The sequence below is a fragment of the Oncorhynchus kisutch genome, linkage group LG5 (genome assembly GCF_002021735.2).
Source record: "Oncorhynchus kisutch isolate 150728-3 linkage group LG5, Okis_V2, whole genome shotgun sequence".
NCBI lineage: Eukaryota > Metazoa > Chordata > Actinopteri > Salmoniformes > Salmonidae > Oncorhynchus > Oncorhynchus kisutch.
Window position 1 is genome coordinate 17313475 of NC_034178.2, and position 26019 is coordinate 17339493.

Genomic DNA, 26019 nt, shown 5'->3' on the forward strand with positions numbered 1-26019 from the left:
AGGTCATTTTTACTAGGATTAAATGTCAGGAATTGTGAAAAACTGAGTTTAAATGTATTTGGCTAAGGTGTATGTAAACTTCCGACTTCAACTGTACTTGTTCCCTTTGGTAGATGGGCCAAAGTGTCTCTCTCTACTCCATCCCCAGTGCAACAATGATGTTATGGTAACCATTGGATTTTAAGGCAGGCTAGCGGCTCTATGCAAAGTTGTGTCACCGCTGGGGTAGGTAGATAGACTGACTACTTACTTGGGAAGGGCCAGCCTCCCCCAATTTAGGATCCGTGGTAGAGGTGCATGTCACTGAGCACGGCCTGGTCGTAACACTGCTCCACACATACCGCGTTGCTGTGCTCTTCAGCCAGGTCCTCTGCCGTGTCCCCAAAGCCATGGTAATGTCCATAGTGCAGGGTGTCTCCCAGGTCGCTGGCCATGGCCTCCCAGGAGGGTCGGTGGGACACGCAGCTGCTGGGGCTTCCCGTCAGGTGTAGCGAACCGCACATCTCGTGGGCTGAATGCCGCCGGGTCTCCTCCGCCTCCTGATTAGCTAGCCGTGATGACGACAGACTGTTTTCAGTGGAAGTAGCCAAGGCCGGCAGTCCCCATGACGTGGAGAAGCCAGTTGACAGCACAGCAGGGTTGTCCCCACTTAGGTGTTTTGGCATGTGGCCATTGGTGGAGATGGCACCGTTCTGTGGCCCATTGTTGTCGTTCGTCTGACCTGTGGTGGCTTTGGGGTCATCTGCTGTTGAAAAAAAGACATGACTAGTCATATTCAAATGTTGGATGGCACATAGAAAGAACACACTTGGCAGGTTAATGAACAGGATTTGGTAGCAACTCTCCAAACACATAAATACGAGGTAAGCAACTTGATTTTGTTTTGCAAACACATCCTTGTCCGATTCTCATGATACTTTTACAAAAATAAACCATTGAATATGGCCCAGACAATTACTTTACCCTAGACAGATGATTTCAATGTAAATAAATGCCTATTAAATTTCATCACGTCAAGGTCATCAAAAAGGTTAATAAAAATATTACTTTCGAGTATACATTCTCTATCAATGTGCCTTTCAAACACATGACAATGTACCAGAAATACATACCCCTGGCCAAACTTGATTTTGTACTTACACTAACAAAACATTAATACAACTGTCAGAATCAGAAAAAAATCTAGGTGTACTATAAACATTGGTCATTATTTCTATAACGTACAGTTGAAAGATACTGTCAGATTAATCACTACCATACCATGCAAATAAAATTGAAAATGTATTATTTGCTGAGGTTTATCAAATACAGTGGCACAGCACAAATATATTATGTTTCATTGAACTGATTAAACCACAACTGGCCAATTATATAGTACAAACAAGTTAATTTCTCATCGCTTCCCTTTGAAATTTTGAATCAGTCAGGGGAGTAAGAAGTCTACCCTTTGGCTCTTAAACAAAGGATTTACAAGGAGTTAAACCAAAGCACCAGCTTGGATCTCATTCTCTTAATTTTCTTTAGATCAAACAGGGTATGGGACAATGCTATTATACACTGCTCAAAAAAATAAAGGGAACACTTAAACAACATAATGTAACTCCAAGTCAATCACACTTCTGTGAAATCAAACTGTCCACTTAGGAAGCAACACTGACAATACATTTCACATGCTGTTGTGCAAATGGAATAGACAACAGGTGGAAATAGGCAATTAGCAAGACACCCCCAATAAAGGAGTGGTTCTGCAGGTGGCAACCATAGACCACTTCTCAGTTCCTATGCTTCCTGGCTGATGTTTTGGTCACTTTTGAATGCTGCCGGTACTTTCACTCTAGTGGTAGCATGAGACGGAGTCTACAACCCACACAAGTGGCTCATGTAGTGCAGCTCATCCAGGATGGAACATCAATGCGAGCTGTGGCAAGAAGGTTTGCTTTGTCTGTCAGTGTAGTGTCCAGAGCATGGAGGCGCTACCAGGAGACAGGCCAGTACATCAGGAGACGTGGAGGAGGCCGTAGGAGGGCAACAACCCAGCAGCAGGTCCGCTACCTCTGCCTTTGTGCAAGGAGGAGCAGGAGGAGCACTGCCAGAGCCCTGCAAAATGACCTCCAACAGGCCACAAATGTGCATGTGTCTGCTCAAACGGTCAGAAACAGACTCCATGAGGGTGGTATGAGGGCCCGACGTCCACAGGTGGGGGTTGTGCTTACAGCCAAACACCGTGCAGGACGTTTGGCATTTGCCAGAGAACACCAAGATTGGCAAATTCGCTACTGGCGCCCTGTGCTCTTCACAGATGAAAGCAGGTTCACACTGAGCACGTGACAGTCTGGAGACGCCGTGGAGAACGTTCTGCTGCCTGCAACATCCTCCAGCATGACCGGTTTGGCGGTGGGTCAGTCATGGTGTGGGGTGGCATTTCTTTGGGGGGGAACGCACAGCCCTCCATGTGCTCGCCAGAGGTAGCCTGACTGCCATTAGGTACCGAGATGAGATCCCCAGACCCCTTGTGAGACCATATGCTAGTGTGGTTGGCCCTGGGTTCCTCCTAATACAAGACAATGCTAGACCTCATGTGGCTGGAGTGTCAGCAGTTATGCTATGGACTGGCCCACCCGTTCCCCAGACCTGAATAAAATTGAGCACATCTGGGACATCATGTCTCGCTCCATCCACCAACACCACGTTGCACCACAGACTGTCCAGGAGTTGGCGGATGCTTTAGTCCAGGTCTGGGAGGAGATCCCTCAGGAGACCATTCGCCACCTCATCAGGAGCATGCCCAGGCGTTGTAGGGAGTTCATACAGGCACGGAGGCCACACACACTACTGAGCCTCATTTTGACTTGTTTTAAGGACATAATTTTGAGTGTCACTCCAAATCCAGACCGCCATGGGTTGATAAATTTGATTTCCATTGATAATTTGTGTGATTTTGTTGTCAGCACATTCAACTATGTAAAGAAAAAAGTATTTAATAAGAATATTTCATTCATTCAGATCTAGGATGTGTTATTTTAGTGTTCCCTTTATTTTTTTGAGCAGTGTAGTTGTGATTTTGTATTAGTTTCTATTAGTTCTTCAAATTTTATTTGAAATTCAGTTATGATTTTATAAAACTAAGTCTAGTCTATTTTTTCCAATATGATTTAGTTTGTGTTATGGACAGAAAGTAGCCCATGTGTGGGAAGCTAGGAGTCATTTACAGTGGGGCAAAAAAGTATTTAGTTAGCCACCAATTGTGCAAGTTCTCCCACTTAAAAAGATGAGAGAGGCCTGTAATTTTCATCATAGGTACACAACTATGACAGACAAAATGAGGAAAATAAATCCAGAAAATCACATTGTAGGATTTTTAATGAATTTATTAGCAAATTATGGTGGAAAATAAGTATTTGGTCAAAAACAAAATATTCTCAATACTTTGTTATATACCCTTTGTTGGCAATGACAGAGGTCAAACATTTTCTGTAAGTCTTCACAAGGTTTTCACACACTGTTGCTGGTATTTTGGCCCATTCCTCCATGCAGATCTCCTCTAGAGCAGTGATGTTTTGGGGCTGTTGCTGGGCAACACGGACTTTCAACTCCCTCCAAAGATTTTCTATGGGGGTGAGATCTGGAGACTGGCTAGGCAAATCCAGGACCTTGAAATGCTTCTTACGAAGCCACTCCTTCGTTGCACGGGTGGTGTGTTTGGGATCATTGTCATGCTGAAAGACCCAGCCACGTTTCATCTTCAATGCCCTTGCTGATGGTAGGCTTTGTTACTTTGGTCCCAGCTCTCTGCAGGTCATTCACTAGGTCCCTCCGTGTGGTTCTGGGATTTTTGCTCACCGTTCTTGTGATAATTTTGACCCCACGGGGTGAGATCTTGCGTGGAGCACCAGATCGAGGGAGATTATCAGTGGTCTTGTATGTCTTCCATTTCCTAATAATTGCTCCCACAGTTGATTTCTTCAAACCAAGCTGCTTACCTATTGCAGATTCCGTCTTCCCAGCCTGGTGCAGGTCTACAATTTTGTTTCTGGTGTCAGCTCTTTGGTCTTGGCCATAGTGGAGTTTGGAGTGTGACTGTTTGAGGTTGTGGACAGGTGTCTTTTATACTGATAACAAGTTCAAGCAAAGTGCCATTAATACAGGTAACAAGTGGAGGACAGAGGAGCCTCTTAAAGAAGAAGTTACAGGTCTGTGAGAGCCAGAAATCTTGCTTGTTTGTAGGTGACCAAATACTTATTTTCCACCATAATTTGCAAATAAATTCATTAAAAATCCTACAATGTGATTTTCTGGATTTTTTCCCTCATTTTGTCTGTCATAGTTGAAGTGTACCTATGATGAAAATTACAGGCCTCTCTCATCCCCACTGTATGTGTTGTTGGCCTTTTGTTGTTTTTTGGAGATTTTCACATCTTGCCACTGGGGGCAGTAATACAAGCTGAAGGTTTGGCAATGTTTAAAGGAACTTAATGTGACTTGGATTTAAAAGGATAATCGGTGTCTGATTCAAACATTTCTGCCACGCCGTTTATAGTCATGGCCAGCTCTGGGGGTTCTTGTTCATGGGTATTCTCTTGCCTGTTTGGAAAGCGTGATAGCCATGTTCGTCCCGTTGCCAGTTACAAGTAGGCTCTTCTCTGTCCTATACGTCCAATGTGCAGTCAATTACCACTCCGGTGTGTGGATGTTAAATCCAAGAGGCTGAGCAACACGTGGTGTCTTGTTGGATGGGTGAAGCAGTCAGTCTTTTCTTGCTCCAGCAGTCAACACACAGGGTTGATTTTCATGCCTCTTTTAGAATGTCCTTAACTTTGTGTTGCTGTATCCATTTGCAAAGCAATCAACACATTTACTCTAGCAGAGGCAGGAGTTATACATTTTGGGATCAAGTCCCAATGGACAAAGACGTCAATTCGACATTGATTCAACCAATGTATGCCCAGTGGGGTATTTGGTTGAATTGTCTGAGGGCTGGTTCATCACACAGTCTTGTGGACTTGCCAGACTGGAAGAATAAATTAACCAGTGTTGCTTTCATTTTTTTTTTTTTTTTACAGATTTGAATGAGGTTTCCATGTTTCTGCTCTTTTCATTCAAACTGCTAGTTGGTTGTCCTAACGTTGCCGTGCAGCTACTTGTAGCTTCTGGCTGTCTCACCTGGTCTTTAGCCTGAAATTGTTTGTATGATTCTTTGTGGGCACTGTTCAGATTAACTTTGAGATTGGTTTGGACTTCCCTTTTACCTCTGTTCCATACACACTGCTGACACTATAATAAAATGGTCCTTTCCAGCAATGTACTCAAAACAATCCCATACAGCGCTTTACCTTTTGCTGCCACCATTGCTCACCCTCAGATTTCTTCCCCGTTAGGTTGTGATAGTGATGCACAAACTAGACCTATTTGAAACATTGCCATCTACTGGCAGCATTTCTCCACCAGATTCAGAAAACTAAGTCATGCGCGCTCTGAAACATGATTTGTCGAAATGTGCTTCTTAACCCGGAAGCCAGCTGCACCAATGAGTCAGAGAAAACACCATTCAACTGACGACTGAAGTCAAGCCTGCAGGCGGCCGGCCCGCCACAAGGAGTCGATAGAGTGCAATGAGCCAAGTAAAGCCCCCCCCAGCCAAACCCTTCCCTAACCCAGACAACGCTAGGCCTAATTGTGCACCGCAGCAGTGCTTTAGACTGTCCTCCAAGTGGCACAGCAATGGTTATTTTAATTTGTTATCCAAGTAAATGATAGAAAAATACTTAAACTAAATGTTCATTATTTTAACAAAAATTGGAAAAACTATTTTGTTTACTATAATAACCTCAGTATTGACAGAAGGGAATATGGAGGGGGCAAACTTGGAATAACACTTATACCATGTAATCATTCAAAATGTACTTCATAAACACCATCTTTCAAGAAAACCTTAAATCTACAGAACACATTCATTAAAGCCTTATAGTTTCAGTCCTGGTAGCGATTCTGCCATTTGGTTGTTGCCAAAGCATAAATGGTACACAGGGATGTGGATATAGTCATATTTTCTACACAGGATTCGACTAGGGCATAACCAAATTGCAGATGACAGACTTGTGAAAAACAAATGTAATTTGATGAGGTTCATTCACACAACTACCATATTGTGGAGGCCTATCAAGAACAAGGGAAATATTTCAAACTGAACAGTAAGGAAAGGACATTTGGGTACACACGGAATGGGAAAATGCATTAATGGATTCCATGCATAAAATATGCATGTCTGGATTTGTGTGCATTCGTACATCATGAACATGAATGTGCCAGAAATGCAGAAGGTGTAGGATGAGCTGCTCAGGGATAATGAAAGTTAACATTACTAGAAGCTTAATACATTTCTGAACCATTGAACATTTTCAGATGCCTTGATCTTGACAAGATATTAAAGTCAAGATGATAACAACCTAGCTTATACATAAGCCAGTTTCACACTCTGAATCATGTGTAAGGCCACTACAAATAGGTGCAGGAGTTAGTGCAGCGGCATAGAATCTGCATGGAGACCACAGTAGAGATATCCAGCTCTTTCAGGGCTGTGGAGGGGCCAGTCCCACCTGAGACAGGGTCTGCAGACTCCATATACATGGTCTCCAGCTCCTCCCCGCAGCCATGCTGCATCCACTTGGGCAGGTCCACACCTGAGGGACGACGGACAGACAGACAGAGCGGAATAAGACATAGTTAAGGACCTACTATAAGAATGTCTACAGATCAAATTTTGTTCTCATATGGTATCTATAAGAGTTGCCGTTCAGACTTTCATGCCCACTGACTTGCCAGGCAATTACATTTTTGTAAGAGCTAGAAAGATAGTCCAACTGATTCATATCGAATCAGCACATTGGCAAAGATAAATACACACATTTGAACATTTCTCAGGCCCTGCAACAGACTAGATAGTCCCCTACCGTCTGTTCTGGCCTTCTTGATGTGATTGGGCTCCACACCGTCCAGAAGCCTCTTTCTATTGGCCAGCCCATTGAGGAGACCCTGGCTTTGGCTGAGAGAGCGGTGGCCGTTTAGCGCACCGTTGGAGTGGAAACCATTGAGCTGGTTGAGGTGGTTTTGAGCGTTGGAGAGCAGCTGGGCGCACTCCCAGAAGCCCTGGGCGTGGGCCAGGTCTGCCGCCGTCAAGCCATTAGCGTTCCTTAAGCTGCCCGGTGAGATGGGACCAAAGTTAGGAACTTCCCCAAGCTAAAGCAAGCACGTACAAGACAAGTCACACAGCCCCCTCTATATCCAACCCTGTCTGCTCTACTTCTGCTATCATTCTACATTTTATTGCACTGACTCAGTTACACTGAAACTGACCCATATCTTATCCTGAAATAACAAAACAAAAATAGACGAAGGATGGTAGAAACCAACACTGCAGTAAGAGATGATTAATGTCCATCTATGGGTTGCATTAAACGTGACAATCCAGGAAATAATTTGACTTTTCGTAGTAGTTCAGTGGATAGAGTAGGTCCAGACAGAAGAGGACCAGAGCTTCAACTAAAAAGTAACCCAAAAGTGAGTTTTTAGAGAATGCAGTCCCAAAAATATATAATTGTGAAAAAACCTTGTGCTGAAACCAATTGGTAAAAAAAGTGTTCCGTTTACATATTTTCTGGATAGCAAGGTAGACTGCGTAAAATGTCAGGATATAAGGATTCAAAGATGTAGCATTTCTCTGCTTTGAAACTCACTACAATACTCAGTTGTTGCAATTAATCATTCATTGACTCCATGGTAAGAAGAGTTAACACACGTAAGAAAACTAGCCTTTTAAGAACAGACTTGAGAATGTAGGCTACCTATTGGTGCTGGTTGACTAAACTACCAGTTAAAATAGAAGTCAACATTTCTCTGGGCCCTACCAATAACTTATGTTCAAATAGTCTTTCCAAGAGGATGCCATGTCAACAAGCTCCACGAAGTCCAGATCTTCATGTGGTTGATGATGGAAAAATATGATAATTTGCAGAGGAAGTAAGAGTGGGATCCATCGAGAAAGTGAAGACCCGGTGTGGTGTCCCTTCATTATAGACATTAGAGAAGCCAAGATCGTCAAGCTTTCTGGATATGGACAGGAGAATGTTCAAGTGAAAGGCCCTGCCGGAATGTAGATCTGCGTCAAAAATGGTATTTCAGGCATTGAATAGGCCTAGAAGTTCAGTCCATATTCATAGCTAACAAGAAGGTTAGATATTCAGAATGTCTAAGCAGGAACAGAGAAGAGACCAAAATAATGTTTAATTGAAGTTAAGGAACTATATTCCTTCACCCTAAATGAATAATGTGAAAGTAGTAAGGCTGTGTTAACACAAGCAGCCCAATACAGATTTTATTCCCATAATTGAGATGCCTGTGTAAACACAGCCTGAGACACACAGGAAAGGCATGTTGGCCAAGTGACCGTTTGGAATGGACACAGCATCAACATGGATTGTAGCATCCTCACCTTAGACCTGACCATCTCCCACTGCAGTGTGAGCTAATCCTGGTCTGAATTCATGAATGAACAAAACCCTTTAATTAGTCTCGTAACTCACTTGTATGATGGGCCTCCCAATACTATTCATTGAAGAAAGCCAATTTGTTATCAGCACGTTTATTTGTGGGACTGATCAAAATAAATTCAAAGCTCTCCCGTTCCTCTGCAGCAGACATATGGTGAGCAATCATTTTGGAATCGCAATAAATAATATATATATTTTTTTATAATCACAGTATCATATTGCAATACATACAGAATCATGAGAATTACAATACATATCATATCGGCACCTAAGTATCGTGATAATATCGTCTTATGAGATCCCTGGCAATTCCCAGCCCTACTTGGTTTCAGTGTAAACAAAATGTTTAGAGAACATTTTCCACCTGACCTAAACTGTCAGTTCCTTTGGCCCCATCTACCTCATATTTAAAAGAGGTAGCCAAAAACATTACAATATACAGTGCATTCTGGAAAATATTCAGACCCCTTGACTTATTCCACATTTTGTTACGTCACAGCCGTATTCTAAAATGATTAAATCGATTTTTCCTCAATCTACACACAACCTATAATAACAAAGCAAAAGCAGTTTCAGAATTTGTTTAAATGAATTACAAATAAAACAAATACTTTGTTTACTTAAGTATTCAGACCCTTTGCTAGGATACTCGAAAATTGCGCTCAGGTGCATCCTGTTTCCATTGATCGTACTTGATGTTTCTACAACTTGATTGGAGTCCACATGTGGTAAATTCAATTGATTTGACAGGATTTGGAAAAGCACACCTGTCTATATAAGGTCACACAGTGAACAGTGCATGTCAGAGCACATTTCTGCAGCATTGAAGGTCCATGAACACAGTGCCCTCCATCATTCTTAAATGGAAGAAGTTTGGAACCACAAAGACTCTCCCAGAGCTGTCTGCCCAGCCAAACTGAGCAATCTGGGAAGAAGGGTCTTGGTTAGGGAGGTGACCAAGAACCTGATGGTCACTGACAGAGCTCCAGAGTTCCTCTATGGAGATGGGAGAACCTTCCAGAAGGGCAACCACCTCTGAAGCACTCCACCAATCAGTCCTTTATGGTAGAGTGGCAAGACAGAAGCCACTCCTCAGTAAAAGGCACATGACAGCCCCCTTGGAGTTTGCCAAAAGGCACCTAAAAGACTCTCCGACCATAAGAAACAAGATTATCTGGTCTGATGAAACCAAGATGGAATTCTTTGGCCTGAATACCAAGCGTCATGTCTGGAGGAAACCTGGCACCATCCCTACGGTGAAGCGTGGTGGCAGAATCAAGCTGTGGGGATTTTTTTCAACGACGGGGACTGAGAAGCTAGTCAGGATCGAGGGAAAGATGAATGGCGCAATATACAGAGATCCTTAATGAAAAACTACTCTAGAGTGCTCAGTACCTCAGACTGGGGCGAAGGTGCACCTTCCAACAGGACAACAACCTTAAGCAGACAGCCAAGAGAATGCAGCAGTGGGTTCGTGACAAGTCTCTGAATGTCCTTGAGTGGCCCAGCCAGAACCCAAACTTGAACTCAATCTATCATCTCTGGAGAGACCTGAAAATAGATGTGCAGCGATGCTCCCCATCCAACCGGACAGAGCTTGAGAGAATCTGCAGAGAAGAATGGGAGAAACTCCCCAAATACAGTTGTGCCAAGCTTGCAGCATCATACCCAAGATGACTCGAGGCTGTAATCGCTGCAAAAGGTGCTTCAACAAAATACTGAGTAAAGGGGTAGAATTCTTATGTAAATGTAATCAGTTTATTTTTAATACATTTGCAAAAATGTCTATAAACCTATTTTTGCTTTGTCATTATGGTGTACTGTGTGTAGATTGATATATTTTCATCCATTTTAGAATAAGCATGTAACAAGGGGTCTGAATACTTTCAGAATGCACTGTATTTTCCACAGGTGGTAAATATCAAACTTGTTTGGCATCAGAAGGTTTGGCACTCAGAGGGCTGTGGGCAGAACATTGGTTCTGTCAGGGAAATTCTCCTGCTGGCGATAGCTTCTGAAATTACATTGAAATTAGGGAATGTTAAAAAAAACTGTCTCCTAACACTGCAGCACCAGTCAATTGTACAGGGTTGCTCATTATGGCAGCCTATATTAATGTCGAAACAGAATTTTGGGTGCATTGCAACAAAGACGAGGGACTTTACATTGAGCCCTGTGTTAGCGCGTATTTCTCTCTTCTCAAAACTATACTACCAGACGATTACAAGCACACTGCATATGCGTGCAAAAATGAGCTTGATTGCAACGAAAAACCAACAAGAATAAACTAGTGATTTAGCTGCTCTTTTGTTGTCCAGGTTCTCTATTCCCACCCATCAACGAAATAATGACCTATCAGGAGCATCGGAAACCATGGGCCTGATGAATGTAAAATACTTAAGAATATAGAAGTAGTAGTAGACTTCAAACGTTTCATCTTAAAATTGCTAAATAATGTGTGACATTTGAAATAACTTTTGACCATTTTAATTTGATAAATTAAGATATGTAACTCATCATGATTGACTTGATTTAGTTACATATTTCAAATATGCACAGTGCAGGGATATTCCCCCCCCCCCCAGTCTTGATAAGAAGTTATTATAGTTTGCAAAGTCAAATTGTAATTACTGGATTACATAAATTGGAAATGAAAAATGTACATGAGAGCACCAAAATTTGTTTTCCATTAGTATGTAGGGTAAATTACCACAGCAGATTTCAGTTGTACGGAATATTTCAGTTGTACGGAATGATTGTCAAATTGATAAATCGCTTTTAGGATGAATTTTTCCCGATGACAATAACCAGAGGGCGAAAGTCTTAATGTTGGCAGCGATCAGGACTAAAATAACCTTGGCATCTACTTTAGGGAGTAGTAAAATCAGTGGCCAATGATGGTTGTAATTGAGATCAGCTGTGCAGGAGATAATCTTGTATTAGTGCGCTGACCAATGTTCGTTGAAATAGGCCCTACAGGTCCTTTGACATAAATTTGGTCATTACTACTACTTATGGAGATTGATCATTTATGAATTCAGACAAATGCAACATAGGCCTAAGCTCTACTTTATTCCTCATCACTTGTATAACAAGCTCAAATAATGTAGTAAAATAAACAGCAAAATGCAATTAGTTGTAAGTTAGAATTTCAAGTGCACAATCATATTACATTACAAATTAAAACGAACAGATTTGCATACAGCCATTTCCCCAGTATACCCCAGCTATCCACTATATACAAATAAAATGTTTCCAAACATGATCAGATTTTTTTAACTGTCTAATAACAGACATGACTTAGTATTGGGGAGTCACCTGGAGAGTCGCTCTCAATGCCAGGCAACCTGCAAGGAAGAACCCTAACCCAACACCTTTGAATGGTCTGCTCATCTATTTTCCAATCAGTTCACCTATTTGCGTTCAAGTTGAATGGAGGTGGGTTGTAAACAAATCCATAGATCCTAATAAAAATCAGATAGGAAAGCACCATTTAGTCTTTTGTAAAAAAAAAACTTTAAAAAAGAAACCCAGTGATCATGTTTGCTTGGGCTTTCTTTCAGCGCGGGAAGAATAGGACTACTGTTTTGCCTTGCACCACTAACATCCGGATACCAGGGGACCATGAAAACAGACCAATATAGCAACAGTGTTTGCTATTAATAGAGAAGTCTGTATACACAATGTCCTATGATGGACTTGGGCCTGGTACACATTGTATGTATGCCAGTGGCTACTGTTGTCATTTAGTCTGATTATAAAATGAACAAGATGCTTATCAGGCTTCTTATAAAAAAGGATTGATCTTTTTCTAATGACATTGATTGGCTCTATGGGATTTATACCCTTTCAAGATTGGGTATTAAATTAGGCTTACTTCTCTTGTCTGGCATTGAGAGTAAGACCTGTAACAAATTTGCTAAATGCATACTAATGACTCAATTGGACTGCATTCTGCACTATTTCTGATTTGTAAATCCTGAGCTTGACCAATAATCCTATGGTTAGTTAGCAAGTATCTGAAAAAAAAAATAGATTAACAATTAGGTAAACTAAACATGCAGGTCTAGACATGACTATCATGACTGCTATCCTAGCATTAAAACCAATCACTGCAAGAAATACCTTGACAGTTTGCCAGTGTGTAGAAACCAAGCGATAGTGAGAACACTCAATGCCACAACTGTAAGATGTTCGCTGTAGCACTTGTGGCAGATTCTGCAGTGCCTATTTGGAATGCTCCCCCTTTCTGGGATTACTTGGGAAATTCAAGTTCAAATTCAATAGCTGCAAAACATCGAAACGTGCAGGGGATTTGTTTTTTAGTGACAGTACAATTTTTTTGCAATCAATTCTTAGATGGCCATTTAGCAAATGATTTCAAAAAGATCTAAATCAAATATATTAACATTCAAAACAGTGAAACAATCCTACATAAAACATGGAAACATTAATGAATCAGTTATGCTGTAATAAGTAAGCAACCTAAACCCACGCAGGAACTGCTGTCCTAACATATCTCTATATTTTCACCCCTTCACTGACTTTCCCACTAAATTCAAGAACCTGAAAGCTCATGATGTAGAAAAATATAATAATATAGCAGTCACTTAACTGTATATATATAAATTTCGGGACTATGCATTTGGTTTCTCTTGAAAATGTATCTTTAAATTAATGAGTAATTTTTGCAAAGACATGGAAGTTAAAAAGTCTAGTCAAAATCTAGCAACTATGGCACTTGGAGGATTGTTAATAAATTGATAAGAAATGACCCCAAAAATTACTGCTCTATGTCCAGGTGAATCGGGCAGTATAAATAATGGAAAGAATTGGAACGCATGGGGTAGTTAATAATAAAATATAAATAAACATTTGATGGGTACTTAGTCCTGTTTCGCATATGCACAAGTGTGTATTATACGCATGGAACTGAAATGTGTTTTTTGCATATCCCAACTCCCCCTGAGATAACCTTGGAGAATAACGTCACAGCCAGAGTCAGCCATTATCAACTGTAACCCTGGAGCAATTAGGGCCGAGTGTCTTGCTCAAGGACACGTCGATATGTTTCACCTTGTCGGCTCGGGAATTGAACTAGCAACCTTTTCGGTTACTGGCGCAACGCTCTAATAGCTAGGCTACCTACAGCCCGATGATCAAGGCACTGGCATGTACATAACTTGATTTCGGAAAAGTATATGCAAGAATTTGGAACAATGTAGAGGCCTTTGATTATTCTATGCAAAACAATTGCTCACATTTAGCTCCATCAGAGTTATACAGCAAGTAACTGCATGCTTTTCATGATCAGTAAACATCAATTGATGATGTATTTTCAGATTCGCAAGGGTAGCCTATCCATTTGGCATGTAGCTAGCTAAGATTAGGCTTTGGAAAGAGCTTGACATTGGCAAGTCCTCGTCTTAGTGAAGTTGTCAGTCGGACGACTGTCATCATCACTATAGATTGCAAGCAAATCAAACAATATTTGGACATGATAAATGAATGTTTACTGATCTTTTAAAGCATGCCATTACTTTCTGTACAACTATGATGTAGCTAAATGTGAGCAATTGTTTTGCACGGAATAATCAGAAATTTGTAGTTCTGACTATGTTCTTCAAGAGGTGATGATATTACAACCAAATAGTTAAATAAATGTTAACAATCCCTTGAAAACGTCACGCAGTTGTCAATGGTTTTGGCAGAGCTTGGAGTCTCCTTTCCCGCCAGCAGGCAAATCTAATCCTCTGCACCTTATTGTGATGTTTTATTGATAATGACATCTTCAAGATGTATAGTTGTTCAAGCAATGTTGTTTTCAGGTATGGTTGAGGAGGGTGTTATAAAAAAATGCAATGGCGTAATTTGGGTAAGGAATGTAAAGGTTTGTTCTGCTCAGAATGTTCTATTTGGAATTACGATTTATTTTAAGAGAAAAACTGAGTAATCATGTGGTCTAGGACAGAGTCATCCTACCACAAAAAAAGCTCCTTATAAAGTTCAACCTTAAACCCACGATTTGGAGAGATGTCCAATAAGATCAATATAAACGGTCTCTCCATGGACACAACGTGGAATGAATTGTGAACAAGTAAAAATCTGCCTTAATCTCCAGGCTTTGAACGAGAATAATTATGGTGTAACAAGGACATAACACTTAATAATTTTTCCATGGTGGCTTTGGTTGGTACGTGTTATCTTTGAAGTCATGATAAGGGATTCAAGAGAAATCAAAAGTTTCCATCTTTTGGAAGACACTACAGTCCTGATTGAGTGTGGTGAGGAAGGACACACTTTTGAGAGACATTATTTAAAACCTCAACTCTTATTGTGCCAAAGTTGGAGGCAATATCAACTCTGAGGTATAAACAGTTGAATAGTCTGTTTTTCATGGAAGCCGCTAATCCAGTATTTTGGCTCAATTGGCCTGGGGAAGTCAATACAGAAGCATTGCCCATTAAAATTAGAACCGATCCCTGCTACAGAAATTCATTGAGGTTTGCCAGGCTTTTGAAAGCCATAGAAATGGTGAGTTCTTATCTTATAGCCATATTCTAAATTGGTGGATGTAGAATAAATAATGGATTTAAGTTCTCGTATTGTGCCAATTCAAGTTACTTTAAAGGAATTACCATGGATCTTTAATTTTCAAAATGGTTGAAAATATCTCGAACTAATGATAATGTCAGTCTCAGATGTCATCTTCTTGAGTGACTGCAAATTAAAATAGTCTACAAAACATGAGCTTCCTTCATTTTACTAGTCACTATACATTTTACCTAAACTTTTCACGAACATAAGGACTAATATACTAGATCTTAGTAGCTGTCAAAGGCATGAAAAAGCATGGGCAATACATAATGCTATAAATATACACAGATGCAGACTACTAAGAGTTATATTATGACTTGTACCACATTTCTTACAAATCATTTTTCATTGATAGTTTTGGAAGGAAACATGGACCAAATGCACATTTCCTCATTTTCAATTATTTCATGATTAAATAATCCTTGTGGAGATTTATGAAATTGTGACAAAAACATGACAAGGAAGTGAAATCTTCATTGTGACTAATGGGCTCGACTGTGAAACTTGACAGTAAATGTGGTCAAATCAATTAGGCGAGGTGTCCAGGTACAATGCTTGTTATCAAGCTTACAAAATACTCAACACTTAAGGTGGGGTATGCCGTCTTAACACTGCATTCCTTAATACCAGCAAACATACTAAATTAGTACAGGGCCTAACTGTTTGTGCCAGCTACAAGTTCGTGCATCTGCACTAATGAAAAGTATCCGATAAGATGCAGTTTAAAGCAGATAAAAAAAACTCAACATGACAACTGAATAAGTTCAAAAGACGCCAAAGTAAACACGTACACTTCAACATTCACCTTCTGCTACCATTTCTGTCAAGCCGTCTCCGGATACAGTTTGACACATACATTGGAACTATACAGAACGCACTGCAACGCTGCAAGGCAAACGCAGCGTTCCATTGGAAATTAATGTACTTCTGGTGTACCAAAATGCACTGACGCGATTGGTGTGATCGAGGCGTTAGGCCTAGGTTAAGTTAAGATATCACATACCACTGTAGTTCCGTAACACTACATATATGCTATAGTTCTGTTGTCACATCCCTCACATGGTGAGATAATTATTAGATGGCACTAGCAAGGAAAGGGAGAAATCCAGACTCCGTATAAGCCACGAGGAAATGTGCATTTGCCCTATGCCCTGCTAAGAGAAGTACATTAACTCTAAATAGTATATTTCTAGTATACATTTACATCAGACATTTTAAAACGCATTCAGTTAGCATAAACGTACATTATTTAACATTACCGAGTTATAAAAGACAATGAAACGTAAACATTGAAATAACCAATACAGCAGCAGACTTATTGATGAGGAACACCACCAACAAACATTCTCCAAAAGCCATTTGTATCGCACAAACGGCAGTAGACAACTGGGACAAAAAGTCAACTACAATAAGTATGAGTGTGGTTGTGGTGGCAGATTTGAATTCAAGACCATAATTTGGAGTGGTTGAAGTGGATGGCACATGGTAATGATACAGTGCAGCGAGGGAGAGTATTCCTGAGAAGGTTGGGAACTGACTAATTGGCACTGCCATCACCAACTAAGCTGTTTTTTAATAAATCACACAGAAACAACTTCCTCATCAACCCCTCGGGAAAGGGGCTTTATCATGAGTCACCTTATGGACACAGAGGATTTGGATGTCACCCACCGAAATGCAAATGAGCTTATGGAGCAGCCTAACAGCCAAATCCTTACAAAGCTCCATTTGCTGCAGAAGCAACCCGAACGAATCATCAGCCTGTTCAGGCCTTTCATTACAGAGCCATCTGGCACCTGCGCTGTGACAATTGTGTCAATTAGTGATTACATTCAAAAAGAGAAGTAGGTCACTCAGAAATGACCAGATTTATCATTAGTTTCTGCCATGTTTGTACTGATTTGGTTCAGAAAATAATTTGAGCAAGCATGCTTGTAAAGACACCCTACTGGCACAAACATTTTCTACAACACAACCCAGCACAGAAGTGGCACAAAGACAATCATTGAGCAATACGGGGTGCCAAATTCACGCAGCTAAATTGCCTTGACTTCAAGGGAGGGGGGGGGGGGGGGGGGGCAGAATGGAGGCCATCTGGTGGAGTTCCCCTTTCAACAATAATGTTGTTGCTGTGGTAACAAAGTATTGTGTGGTACAGTTTGGTGTAAACGGGCACAGCGAGGTGGGGGACTTACTCCGGTTTAGCACCCTGTATCAAGAGGGCGTTGACACACTCCATACTACCAGCCCGGGCTGCCTTGTGGATAGGGGTCTCACCTACATAGTCCTGGAACAAGACAAGGCAAAAACATATCACTATACAAAGTGATAGAGAATCATAATCATGCTCTCAACCAGTACAATGGGGAGAATGGAAAAACATTATTGCTTGCAATATATCAATATACAAGGCATTGTTATACATTTTAGTAATTTAGCAGACGACTTACAGGAGCAATTAGGATTAAGTACCTTGCTCAAGGGCACATTCACAGATTTTTCACCTCGTCGTCTCAGGGATTCAAACCAGCGACCAACGCTCTTAACCACTAGGCTATTAACCAACTGCCGCTTATGTTGATATTGGCCACTCATAAATAAGGCTCTAAGTGTCTGCTGAAAGGGGCCATTATCTGTGTGGCATGCTCCAACAGTTGAGCACAGCAGCAACAGTCCTCCAGAGAGACTAATCACAGAGAGAGGCTGTGAAAAGGTGTCTGCTGCCAACAGAGACAGTGGGCACTGGAGACAGCCGCTGAACTCCTCACCCAGCTCTCCGGCACCCCCTCGAGCCAAGGAGAACCGACACATTGCACTCTAGCCAGCAAATCCGCCCTCCAGCTACCATCCCGTTCTGCTCCATGCAGCCAGAATGTAAGTCAGGCTGCACAATTTCACTGTTAGTGAACAGTTAAGGATGGTGAAGGGATAAGGGGCTCTGTGTGTATGTATTAGGGATGTAACATTCACGGATATGCATCTGTCCCTGATTCAAATGTTTAAGATATGATTGCATGGTTCGGCGGACCCCAAACTGATCCAAATTAAGCTTGCGGTGGTCCAAAAATCAACAACTGTTGCTCATTACTTTTTCTACCTTCCGTAAATACCTAATCTTTTGTGACAACTGATGCGTTTTTCACCTTCAGTGCCAAACTAAGCATGTTACTGTGTTGACAGTCATTGATCTACAAGTCATTTTGCATACCGAACAACCCCAGGGAATGTCATTAGCCTAGTCAAACTGTGCCCAGCTTAGCGAGCTATCCAATGTGAAGTACATGGCCTGTTCCTGATCTTGCACATCTGGGTGGCACCTTCAACATTCAAACACAAAAATGGCTAGATATTAGGCTTTATTAGTTGAGTGACACCCTATGTAATTTGCTAGGTGGTTGTTGTCTATGCGCTGTGAAATTGTTTTAGCATAATAAAAGTAAGCTACTGGAGACAACCCTCAGCTGGCTATACCTGCTGAACAGGGGGGCTTACAATAGTTTTTATTTTAATTGTTATATTGTTTTATAGGTTCACCAATAGTTCTGGTAGTTTTGCTTCAAACAATCAGGGTGTATGGTCATTTTTAGATACACAGGGTAAAGTTGATCATTTCTTAACTAGGACAGGATTCACTTGCTGGGTTTTTCACACTCAACAGGTTCCTGTGTGTATCAAAAATGGTCCACCTCCCAAAGGACATCCAGCCAACTTGACACAACTGTGGGAAGCTTTGGAGACAACATGGGCCAGCTTTCGACACCCTGTAGAGTCGATGCCCTGATGTGTTGAGGCTGTTCTGAGGGCAAAGAGAGGGGGGAGGGTGTACAACTCAATAGTAGGAAGGTTTTCCTAATGTTTGGTATATTCAGTATACATCGAATGGAAAATGAATGCGTTTATGTAACAAATATTAGTGCATCGAATCATATCGCAGTAAACGGAATCGTACCGAATCGTTTCAAACTAAAACTTACCATTCCTGAATCGTTTCGGAGCCATGTATCCAGAAGCGTATCAAATCGTCTTAAAAGGGAACGATGCACATCCCTACTATTTATTTATGTGTGTATGTTTGTTGCAGGCCAGTGTAGCTATGCTCCCCCATAGCTCTGAGGCATCACAATCTTCTCCTACTTACCCCCATTACATTGGATCAGACTGCTGAACTTGACCCATAAAACCTCTAAATGTCACAGTGGAGAGAGCCAGGTGGAAAGGATGAAGCAGTAGAGTGTTATGCAATCATGACCTCCTAATCTGAATTCCCGAGCAGAGCTTCCCTGGCTGCTTCCTTTAGGTGCTTAAAAAAAAAAAAGTAGTCACAGACAAACAGTAGCACCGGCAGGCCGGGGCAGACCCTATTTGAGCTGTGGTCATGACACGGCTGCCTGCCTGTTGGCTCTATGCTGTGACTCCGAGGCCATACATAGTCTCTAGTCAAACAGTCTGGTGTGACATGAAGAGACAGTCTCAGATAAATCGACACACAGCATGAACTATAGCTCTGTCTCCCAGAAAGCCTGATCCCTAGATAGTAGAATAATTCTGGCCTACATGGGCCGCATGGCAAAGATAGACGACATAGGTTTGACTCACTTTTGCAAACAGGGAAAGTACTTGTAGTCTGTCTTGTTATTTGGTCTATCCAGTCATAAGTGCCATTGTCTTGTAACCTGTAAGACTGAGACCCACCTGTCTGTTGATGTCGGCCCCTGCCTGCAACAGCCACAGCACACACTCTGGGTGGCCTCCAAAAGCCGCGATGTGTGCGGGGGTCTGGGCAAACCTCGTCGTCATGGCGTTCACCTTGCAGCCCACCTGCACCAGGCACATTACACACTCCAACTGTAAAGAAAGTGAGAGTGAGTCAACATACTGTAGTTGACCAATCACAAAAGCTTTTCTGTTGAGAGCAGAGTTAATGATTGACAAGACACACAGCCATTACGCAAATCACAGTGGGATTATCACTACAGACTGTTGTATTCAAAGCTCTGTCATTACAGAAACCAAACCACAGCAAAGAAAATGTGTTTGAGGTAAACCCCAAAGGCACACTAACCAACCAGTGGCATCTTTATTAGGGCCTGGACAATACCAGTATCGCAATATTGTTTTCATGCCAAAAAATGACAACACGTAGAGCAAACTCTTCCGTGCTTTTACATCTACATTGCTTGCGGTTTGGGGTTTTAGGCTGGGTTTCTGTACAGCACTTTGTGACATCAGCTGATGTAAGAAGGGCTTTATAAATACATTTGATTGATTCAGTCCTTTAAAAACCTGCTGTATGTCAAATAGTGTGCGTATAGCTTGGAAAATGTGACTCTGGATGACAACATAAATTGTTTGTTTCCAACATTAGGGCTGTTTTCCTAAAGCAGTTCAATACACTACGTGTTTTGTTTCCTTGCCGCGATAGTAATGAGTATCGCGATACTGGCATTATCCCAACCCTAATCTTGTTGGTCTCCTTTTTTTCCCCCTGTATTGAGCTTCTTGTACCGAAGAGGACACCTAAGCCCATATATGGTCACAGTATAGGGGCTTCAACTCCCACTGACTTATGTTCAGGCCAGCCTCTGTGTGGGAAGAGTGGGCACACCCAGCCTAAGCAGTTTTGGCGGGACACACTGCAGTTTTCCTGGCAAACAAAGACACTTTAACCCCACCATATCAAATAATGTTGTCTGGGAGGACCTGTAGCCTAATAGCTCTGCAACAAAGACCAGGCCATGAGTCATAGTTGATATTCTACTGAAGTCCCACTTCAAGACAGGGCTTGGTAAATACAGTACATGTAGTTTAAAAACATGATCCAAGCAGCTGTTCAAAATGTGTATGCCTGACTGGCTTAACTAAACAATCTCTCTCCCTCCTGTCAAACGTGCATCTCTAGATTGAGAAGTGCCGATATGATTAAGATAAAATGCAGATACGATAGTTCGGATGGCCATGCTGTGGACATGGGGCAGAGAACGCTGCGGTTTAATTTGTTGTTTCGGCTTAGGGCACAATAGTAACTAATAACTGCCTCATTCCTTTCCTCTTCTGCCCTATTCCTTCTCCAACATCTGTGGAACTTTCTCCAAACCACCTCACTCAGGGGAACCTTGCCAGTGACACACACAGAGCTCTAGTGACCAATTTGGTTGCATATGCGACAAAATATACATAATGTATTCGGAAAGAATTCAGATCCCTTGACTTTTCCCACATTGTTACAGCCTTATTCTAAAATTGATTAAATTGTTCTATCAATCGACACACAACACCCCATAATGACGAGGTAAAACCAGTTTTCGAAATGTTCGCTAATTTATTAAAATTAAAAAACAGAAACCTCACATTTACATAAGTGTTCAGTACTTTGAAGCACCTTTGGCAGCAATTACAGCCTCGAGTCTTCTTGGGTATGACGCTACAAGCTTGGCACACCTGTATTTGGAGAGTTTCTCCCATTCTTCTCTGCAGATCCTCTCAAACTCTGTCAGGTTGGATGGGAAGCGGCGCTGCACAGCTATTTTCAAGTCTCTCCAGAGATGTTCAATTGGATTCAAGTCCAGGCTCTGGCTGGGGCACTCAAGGACATTCAGAGACATGTCCCAAAGCCACTCCTGCGTTGTCTTGGCTGTGTGCTCAGGGTCCTAGTTCTGTTGGAAGATGAACCTTCACTCTGGAGCAGGTTTTCATCAAGGATCTCTCTGTACATTGCTCTGTTCAGCTTTCACTTGATCCTGACTAGTTTCCCAGTCTCTGCCGGTGAAAAACAACACGACAGCATGGGGCTGCCACGACCATGCTTCACTGAATGGATTGTGCCAGGTTTCCTCCAGCTGTGACACTTGGCATTCAGGCCAAAGAGATCAATCTTGGTTTCATCACACCAGATAATCTTGTTTCTCATGGTCTGAGTGTCTTTAGGTTCCTTTTGGCAAACTCCAAGCAGGCTGTCATGTGCCTTTTACTGAGGAGTGGCTTCCATCTGGCCACTCTACCATAAAGGCCTGATTGGTGGAGTGCTGCAGAGATGAGTACCTTCCAGAAAGACAACCATCTCCACAGAGGAACTCTGGAGCTCTGTCAGTGACCATCGGGTTCTTGGTCACCTCCCTGAGCAAAGCCCTCCTCCGATTGCTCAGTTTGGCCGGGCGGCCTTCTCTAGGAAGAGTGTTGGTGTTTCCAAATTTCTTCCATTTAAGAATGATGGAGGCCACTGTATTCTTGGAGATCTTCAATGCTGCAGAAATGTTTTGGTACCCTTCCCCAGATCTGTGCCTCGACACAATCCTGTCCTGTGACAATTCCTTCGACATGCACTGTCAACTGTGGGACCTTATATAGACAGGTGTGTGCCTGTCCAAATCATGTCCAATTAATTTAATTTAGCACAGGTGGACTCCAATCAAGTTGTAGAAACATCAAGGGTGATCAATGGAAACAGTATGCACCTGAGCTCAATTTCAAGTCTCCTAGCAAAGGGTCGGAATACTTATTTAAGGTATTTATGTTTAATAGATTGGGAAAACATATTTTTTTCATCTGTTTACGCTTTGTCATTATGGTGTATTATGTGTAGAATGAGTCAAATTCAATTTAATCAATTTCAGAATAAGGCTAACATAACAAAATGTGGAAAAAGTCAAGGGGTCTGAATACTTTCCCAAGGCACTGTACTTCAAGGATTTTGTCAATTAGGCCCTTTACTTCCTCAGAGTCCGATGACCTTGTGGATACCATTTGTCTCCATGTCCAGTATGAAGGAAGTTAGAGGTAGTTTTGCATGCTAGCAGAGACTTCCAGGCATTGCACTAGCCAATGCTCACAAAATGACCTCTACCTTCCTTCATACTGGAAACAGACATAAAAATGGTAGCTACAAGTTCATCTGACTCTGGGAAAGTAGATAAATGCCCTCCTTGCCAAAATCCCGAACCATCCCTTTAAAAAGATCTGACCCATATCACCAGCGCAATGTTTTTTTTCTTCCTGTCGAGGATTGTGGGCATGCATTTTATATTGAGTGAGCTCTATTACGCTGGCCCAGGTTGAACCAAGCAATGGCCCGTCACGTCACTGAGCGAAAGCAGGGAGGGAGGAGCGCCATTCACAAATCAAACAGAAATCTGCACCGCTCGGTCATATTGTCAACAAGGCAGCATGGTGCATCGTCCATAAACATGCATCTATTGTCCATTAAATAAATGTTTGAAACCTCAAAACTAGTTGTCATTGAAATGGGCGATACAGCGGTTTTTTCAAAATGAATCACTTTTCCATATGAAAACAGAATCCTACTCATCACTTAATTACGCAGTGGTGGAAAAAGCACCCAATCATCATAGTTGAGTCAAAGTAAAGAGAACTTAATTAGAAAATTACTCAATTATGTCACCCAGTAAAATACTACTTGAGTAAAAGTCTAAAAGTAATTGTGAAAATATACTTTGTCAGAAATAAAAGTATACATTTTAAGTTCCTCATATTAAGCAAACCAGACGACACCTTATTTTTATTTTTTTTGCGGATAGCCAGGGGCACAAGCCAACATAATTTACAAACTAAGCATGTGTGTTTAGTGAGTCCGCCAGATCAGATTCAGTAGGTTAGACCAGGGATGATCTATAGATAAGTTTAACAAATTAGAGCATTCATGTCCTGCTAAGCATTCAAAATGTAATAAGTACTTTTGGGTGTCAGGGAAAATGTATGGAGTAAAATACCTTATTTTCTTTAGGAATGTAGAAGTTAGTTGTTAAATATAAATAGTAGAGTACAGATACCCCCAAAAACTACTTAAGTATCATTTAAGTATTTTGAAACCACTGTAATAATTCCCTTTTGTTTTGAGCAGACACCATAGGCCAGAGCATGGCACCTGGCTCACCCCCAGCAGGCAGCCCGGTTCTAAAACAAATGCAATCACATTTCACCCGGCTCAAATTCTTCCCACGGGGGTAACCCGGCCAGAAAAACAACCCCCTTTATTCATAAACCATGTCACAGGTTGTTCTAAAGCTAATTGCTGGCAAGTTTAACCATGTGTTTTACACATTGTTCAGTCATGTTTGTTACCTCATTAGCTAGCTAACAACCTGGTAACATTACCAGTATATCCCTACATTTGGGGGGCACAAAAAGAAAGGAAAAGCTTCTTCAGGAGATCTAGCATGTTGTCATCAGAAACTTGACTTCTTAAAGACACCGTGTAAATGTTCTAGAATGTATTGCAATAGAAAAATTGTGATTTTACATGAAATATGAAACCTCATATTACACATTACTGTTTAATTTTTAAAAATGTAGCTTTTACACAGTTAAATATTGTTTTTCTTGGGCACAGTATGTGCTCCAGATGTAGCTAGAATTCATATAGGCTATATCTCAACCGATACAAATACAAATCTGGTGCTCCTAAATGTAATGTTGCGTTCTTAACTTCTTAAAGTTGTGAGTACCAGTGCTCTCAGTTGGGAGCCTGTCAGTACATTTCAATTAAACAAGTCAAAAGTTTGAAAGATATTGGGGGGGGGGGGGGGGTTACGTAATGTTTTTATGGGATATACTTGTAAAACAAAGTTTGAATAAAGCAATGCCGCAGTCATGCAAGACTTTTGAGAAAATGGTTGTTCCATGAGCACAGCACAGTATGCAGAGCAGGTACGTGCAAGTTGTTTCAACTGTAGATATTGTTGGCGGGTTGTTTGCCATTGGCCCATGCACAGCCAATAGAAAACGATGCAGTTCTTTATAAAATATTGGACATTTCCTGAAATAAACTGACAGGAAGGGAAGACTAGCTACTTTCTCGGGAAGACTAACGTTAGCGCTATGGCCCAACTGAAATACTGACAACTAGGCTTCAACAGCAGCCCGAATGCACTATTAGGACAATCAATGTCGATTCACACAATCTTTGCTTTCAGGTGTGAACGCACGCACGTTTCACGACATTAGGTGATAACATTTGATTTCACATTATGGAGATGAACAATGAGAAAATATTAGAAAACATTATGAGTGTTGAGACAAATTACGTAAATCGCTGTTCAGCTAGACAGCTTGCTACATTGTAACGTTTTAGATACTTAAATAAATGGTATGTATATTTGTATCAATGTATCGGATTAGCATCACAAATCGGAAAATCTAACTATGTCAGTTCTTTCGAAAATAGCATTTCTTACTAGATTTACGCCTGCTAACAATGTGACAATATGAATAATCTATCTCTATTAGTTTTAGAATGTTTGCAAGCTACCTTTCCAAAATGTGCTGCCCAATGAATGGGACTCCAGCCATAGACGGAGTCTTCCGTGATGAGGTCTGCTTGGTTTGTGGTGCACTGAAGAAGCGAACACAAAGCAACAACGTCTCCATCCCTGCAAGCCCGGTGGAGAGGGTAACGAATGTTCAGCACCTCGTCGTTTGAAAATCCAGACTCTACGCTGACGGACATGGTTGCGATACAGTGTGTACAGATGTTTGGGAGAAAAGTAGCCGTATCAAGTTGCCTTAGTCGCCAAGAATTTAACCCGCTTCGCACGCCCCTACATGAACATGCACAAGTGATACACAAAGGAAAGGAAGAGATGAGAGCTCGCGCTTTCAACTTGGCGCGAATCGCAAAACACGGACTGTTTTTTCTTGGCTGCTTGGTTCTATCAAAACCCGTCGTGGAGTCCTTTGTTAAATCTTCTTCTTTGTCAATGAGGTTTAACGGCGGTTGGCATCCATCAATGTTGCATTACCGCCACCTACTAGACTGGAATATAACTCCCTTAGACTTTGCTGGATAATAAATAAATAAATAAATACGAATAAACAAATAAATAAATACCCTACCATCTAACCCTAAACTCATCATCCTACTCAACTG

General features: G+C 41.5%; 1 protein-coding gene across 2 annotated transcripts; it reads right to left on the minus strand.

Moving 5' to 3' along the window:
* On the minus strand, positions 1-25812 carry ankrd10a (ankyrin repeat domain 10a). 2 transcript variants are annotated; one of them, XM_020482732.2, is made up of 6 exons: positions 25402-25812; positions 19833-19985; positions 17336-17427; positions 6948-7192; positions 6594-6677; positions 1-742 (listed from the first exon to the last, which is right to left on the minus strand). In XM_020482732.2, exons 1-6 carry the CDS (start codon positions 25597-25599, stop codon positions 276-278), a joined length of 1239 nt encoding a protein of 412 aa, XP_020338321.1. In that variant the 5' UTR covers positions 25600-25812; the 3' UTR covers positions 1-275. The 2 variants fall into 2 exon arrangements, with proteins under 2 accessions (XP_020338321.1, XP_020338320.1); XM_020482731.2 differs by having other exon boundaries at positions 1-745.
* Between the last annotated feature and the right edge of the window lie 207 nt (positions 25813-26019).